The sequence below is a fragment of the Limulus polyphemus genome, unplaced genomic scaffold (assembly GCF_000517525.1).
Source record: "Limulus polyphemus unplaced genomic scaffold, Limulus_polyphemus-2.1.2 Scaffold8348, whole genome shotgun sequence".
In the NCBI taxonomy this organism is placed as follows: Eukaryota; Metazoa; Arthropoda; class Merostomata; order Xiphosura; family Limulidae; genus Limulus; species Limulus polyphemus.
Window position 1 is genome coordinate 27,484 of NW_013673958.1, and position 6,154 is coordinate 33,637.

General features: G+C 32.4%; 1 protein-coding gene across 1 annotated transcript in view; it reads right to left on the minus strand.

Moving 5' to 3' along the window:
• The window catches only part of LOC106475281 (glutathione S-transferase C-terminal domain-containing protein-like), a 32,331-nt gene extending 26,551 nt beyond the window's left edge, over positions 1 to 5,780 (minus strand). Inside the window, exons 1-2 of the mRNA XM_013935975.2 lie at positions 5,666 to 5,780; positions 810 to 906 (exon numbers count right to left, since the gene is read on the minus strand). Coding sequence (XP_013791429.2) covers positions 810 to 906; positions 5,666 to 5,677 — 109 coding nt within the window. The 5' untranslated portion in view covers positions 5,678 to 5,780. The remainder of the gene's footprint in view (positions 1 to 809; positions 907 to 5,665) is intronic.
• Positions 5,781 to 6,154: the final 374 nt, after the last annotated feature.

Consider the following 6,154-nt stretch of genomic DNA (forward strand, 5'->3'; position numbering starts at 1 on the left):
CACACACACACATACATACAAATATACACACACACATACATACAAATATACACACACACATACATACAAATATACATATATATACATACATACATATACACACATACATACAATTATACATATATACACACACATACAAATATACATATATACACACATACATACATACATATATACACACATACATACAAATATACATACATACATACAAATATACATACATACATACACATACATATATATATATTTCAGCAATACACGTAAGTGACATCAACCTCATATTTTCAAATTTTATGTATTCTTGACTCAATCAAATATTTTTATGGTTAATTATCAAATAAAAAAAAATAAAATCAAACATTAATGAATTTAATAACATTAACATACAGATTCGATGTATCCCAAATATTCTCTTATTTTTTACAAAGATAATTCTTTATCCAAAACATTTCATACGAATTATATGAATTTAGATTAAATTTACAAAGATCAAACACTAGAATCTAGGGGTTTGATTCCTCTCAGTGGAAAAAGAGCTTAAATATCTCACTGCGTGGCTTTGATCTCAAACAAAAATTTTTGTTTGAGTTTTGTTGTTTTGTTTGGTGAGATGCTAAAAGAGACAGTTATGTATGAAATAAGAGTGCCGTTTCGCTCTCTAGAAGTTCTCAAAACAAAATACAATAAAAAAAATGTATAAAGTATAATATAAAAATAATAGTTTGATACATCTTATAAGCCGTTATGTAGTATTACCATTAAGCTACGTCTCTACTTGATTAAAAATCATGCTTTAGAATGTACTTAACCTCCTGAAGGATGGACAGCAGCAGGAAGCTGGGACCAATCCAACCTGTAGTCTGTCTTTCTCAAAAGCTTCTTATACAATGGTTCAATTCCATGGTTCTTTAAAACAAATCAATGTACGGCGTTCTTTAAAAATAATCAGATAATAACGATAACACAGTTGAATTATTTTTAAGATTTCGGTAATTTAGTACTTGAAAAATAAACGTGGTGGTCACATATTTTTTGAAACAATATAACTGTTTATGCATGGAAAAAATTATCTGTGGGACGAAAAAATGTTAAGAGTTGTAAGGTTTAAACAAAATGAAATGTCTCTCTGCATCTAAGAATACGTAATACTGTGTAACATACAGTACAAATAAAAGATAATTTTTAATTTTTTCGTGATGAGAAAACAACATTCTAAGCTTGATGTGGAAAATAAACAAGGATATCAGTTGTATACAAGAAAAAAGTTCTAATTAGATTTATCACTCAAAAAGATTAATCAGTTCTGGAACCAATCATTAATTGACTCAATATAATTAATTTAGTTTTATTTCTTTACAGTTGTACTTAGATCCTTTAAGAGAACAGTGATAGCTCTTTTGTTGGACAGCTTTCTGTAAACACATACACTCAAATTACACAAACACACACACTGAGTGCGTGTTACTGAGTATTTTGTTTCCTTAAATTTATTTAAGTTTTATTATCTAATATAATACGTTTCTAATTCTTATATTTTAGTTACATTTATAAAAATAAATAAAAGTTATACATAAAAAAAACAAGATATTTAGTACTTATGTCCAGAATCTTGACTTTTTCAAGTTCTTATTTGTACTCAAGTCCATAATGGTACACTAGAAGTCATGTCAACCACTAAGGCTAACTTTTATAAGTAAGGATAGTGTGGTATCAGAAATTATAATTTTTTAATTCAATTCAGAATAGGAAATACATATCTAACATAACTTACCTGCCTTTCTGGCTAAACTACAAATCAGTTAAATAATTAACATTCCAATCTGGCAAATAAAGACAATGACAGCAAAATGTTCAAAACTATTTATCCCATTGCATTCAGTAAATTATAATATTCTCTCTTTATTGGTTACTAATAACCCAGTAGAAAATGTCAGAGAATTATTGATATTTCTTGAAAACAGGATATACTTGCAGCCTTCAGTTTATTGCTCGTATCTCCATGAAGGAAAAGTCAACATTTTTCAACATTGAAAATGTATTTCCAATAGATACTTATCTCCAGTCACATAATACCTTTCCTAGATTTGTGCTGCCCTCTATATGCACAATTTCTGCTCGCCACTAGCCTTGAGGCTTCATGTGATTCAGCTGCACTGTAGCCTGCAAGTGATCATGTGACAACCCTACACCAATAGGAGTGCAACACACCCTCTAGTGCAGTTGACTCCCTCTATACTGTAGATCACACTCATCACTTCGAGTTTCGGCAAGAGGATGTGGGAAGCATGAGAGGAGGCAAGTATCCATTGGGAATACAATTTCAGTGCTGGAAAATGTTAACTTCTGATGGAATACCTTACCTCTTCTCACATAACAGTTAGAATCCCACATTGAAACAGTGGAGGGACTCGTGTAAAACTTACTTAGACGAGTCACCTCAGAAGGCACCCAAAGCGAATCCATGGAACATTATACCCTAAAACATAGGGTCATCCTGTGGGAGACCACACCTCATCCGTATCTGAGTGTACTCTTCACCCGCATTGAAGATATGTATCGCAAAGAAGGAGAAGATAGGGAAACTAACTGCTCCATGTCCTTCAAAAGAAGAGATAGCTGGGCTCTTTGGAGGTGTGAACTGAAAACCACCGAAATGAAGGACAAACTAAATTAGTGTGAGTGTGCCCAACCAACCAAGACTCGTCAAATCCACAAGGAGGAGAAGAAGATGGATGAAGGAGGCTTGTTGGGACAGAGCTGAACAGAAGACAAGAAAAAAAACAAAGATATTTAAACTGCATGTGCATCATGTAACAACAACTGAAGATTTAACTGTTTGTTTCAGTGGTTTCTTTTGAAATAAAGGAATAATAACTTGGATAATTTACTTAATTTTGAATGTAACTCAGCAATATATTTTGTGACATGTGCACAAAGAAATTTACGTGTGTTCCCAAAGTCAAAGAGTTAAAAAATTCCTAACTCTTAAAGGTTCACGAATGGGAAAAGACATGTCGTTACACAAGTGCCAAATCTCGAAGTCACGAGTGTGATCTACAGTATAGAGGGAGTCAGCAGCACTAGGTGGGTGTGTAACACTCTTATTGGTAGAGGGTTGTTGCATGCTACAACACAGCTATGCCATGTGAGGACAGGTACTGGTGAGTGAAAAATTGCACATATAGAGGGCAGCACAAATCGAGGAATTATATTATGCGAGATATTATCGGAAATCTCTGTCACTACAAACTGACAGTTTAGATCAAGGACATGTATAGTATAAGTATGAGCTACTTGGAGTGAAAACATGGCACATTATACAGAGTAGTGAAGATTGAGACTTTGTTTAAATATTTGGAAATTAAAACTATTTAGAATTTAAACTATGGTTTGATAACAAGTTTAATGACATACATTTCAAATAAAATTATATGAATTTTGAATGCAACTTTGAAAAAGGCTGTGACTTTTGCACTTTGACCCGCTTGTGCTCCTAGAGTTAGTAACTGAAACAAGAAATGGTTGACTTATAGTCAACACAAGGAATTTTTACATAACATAGTAATAAGAAAGGTAGTTATGTACAAGCCTCAGAGGATCTGAGTGGGAGGACCTCCTTATCTCCAAAAACGGTGGTTCCTACAGGAATAAAAAATGGTGGGTAAACACTGGCCAGGAGCTTCATCTCTATTTTGCATAGTCTCCAACAATGCTTTTAATCACCCTTTCCTCAATCGCACTGTGGTATGCATTCATCTAGTATTTACTATTGAACAAGTTCTGTGATAATCTACTTCCACAACCTTATTTGTTTGTTTTGAATTTCGCACAAAGCTACACGAGAGCTAACTGCGCTAGCCATCCCTAATTTAGCAGTATAAGACTAGAGGGAAGGCAGCTAGTCACATTATAATGCCCCACACAGCTGAACAGGCGAGCATGTTTGGTGGGATGGGGATTTAAACCCGCGACCCACAGATTGCGAGTCGAGTGCCCTAACCACCTGGCCATGCCGGGCCCCTTCCACAACCTCCAAGTTCTGATTACTCCATTACTAGTGACTGATTATTAGAAATGTTTAAGTTGCCACAGTTTCCTCATATAATTGGAAATTAAGTTTCACAAAATGCACAGTAGAGCCAAGTTTAACCGTGAAACTAAGAGGATAAATACTGACACCAATTATGCAAAATAAAATTCTTACACTGTAGTAATCACAAAGTCAAAAGTACAGTTATGCATCTAAGTTCACGACAATGTTTCTATCCGTCATGGAGAATTAAGCCAGAATCTATGCTATCTTCATATACTTTTGTGGATTTGGTTTCCTTAAATATACTATTGGACACTGAAGATCATGTAAAAAGGAAATTATGTGGAAAAGTTTATCTAGAAGTATGGTTTAAAATTGCCTTTTACAGTAAACTGTTACAGCAGTTACGACAGAAACTATGGTGTCAGGACAATAATATTAACCACAATATGTGATGTATAGACAAGTTTCAAGTAAAACTGTAAAGGACATGGAGAGTCGTTTTGGTTCCATCAAAAACATTACGACTTTGGTCGAGATTTAGAATATTTCAGATAATATGATAAACAGTTCAAAAATTTCTGTGACAAAATTAGCCGTTACAAAAATATAATTAGAATAAAGTGTTTTAAAATTAATAAGACAATCAGTTGTGATTTGTCTATTTCTTTAAATTGAATACTGCAGGATGCATAAATAAACATAAAAAATTATTCCAAAATATCCATATACAAATTAATACATATATACCCCTTTATCAAAGCATCTGTGTGGATATGTGGTATAAGTAACATTGACGTAAAGAACTTATATTTGTTGCTATATCTACTAGTTTATTTCTCTTAAAGTACTCTTTTCAGAAGTAGACTTATGACAAATAATGTAAGCAGTACGTTAAGTTTAAATGTGCTCACAATGTAAGCAGTACGTTAAGTTTAAACAATGTGCTCACAATGTAAACAGTACGTTAAGTTTAAACAATGTGCTCATAATGTAAGCAGTACGTTAAGTTTAAACAATGTGCTCATAATGTAAGCAGTACAATAAGTGTAAACAATGTGCTCATAATGTAAGCAGTACATTACATTTATACAATGTGCTCATAATGTAAGAAGTACAATAAGTTTAAACAATGTGCTCAAAATGTAAGCAGTACATTACATTTATACAATGTGCTCATAATGTAAGAAGTACAATAAGTTTAAACAATGTGCTCAAAATGTAAGCAGTACATTAAGTTTAAACAATGTGCTCATAATGTAAGCAGTACATTAAGTTTAAACAATGTGCTCATAATGTAAGCAGTACAATAAGTTTAAACAATGTGCTCATAATGTAAGCAGTACATTAAGTTTAAACAATGTGCTCATAATGTAAGCAGTACATTAAGTTTAAACTCAGTTGTTCAAAATGATATTTTTCAAAACAACTCATCAAGAACCTTTAATAAAATTTATCAAGTCTGTTTAAGAATCACAGGGCAGAGTATTCTTCTGTTTGAAATTCAAAGGTTAAACTGAATGTCGACATTAGTTTTCAAGCAATAACGAACAAAAATATATAAGTGAGAAATATTTCAGTACTTATTGATCTTAGACTAACTGTACAAAGAAACCTTAAGAAAGGACCTACCAAGAACTTCATAATCACAGACGATGGTTCATAATATCTGGCTTTAATTTTTGGCCTTCCTCGATCTCTTAAAGACAGAAAGGGAGATAAATATACTTAGTGGTATTGAGAATGATATTCATCATTTCCTTCTAGCTCCTAAAATCATTATATACAATCCGACCATTTTTAATGCATTAATTTTAATCTCAATTCTTATAAGTTGTCTTCACTGTATTTAAAATAATATAATTCAAAATAATTCATACTAGAAAATAAACAAAACTGAAGGTAAATCTAGAGATCACTTTGGCTACCTTGTACATTCTAAAGCAAAATTAATTACCTTTGGCTACCTTGTACATTCTAAAGCAAAATTAATCACTTTAGGCTACCTTGTACATTCTAAAGCAAAAATTAATCACTTTAGGCTACCTTGTACATTATAAAGCAAAATTAATCACTTAAAGCAAAAATTAATCACTTTAGGCTACCTTGTATATTATAAAG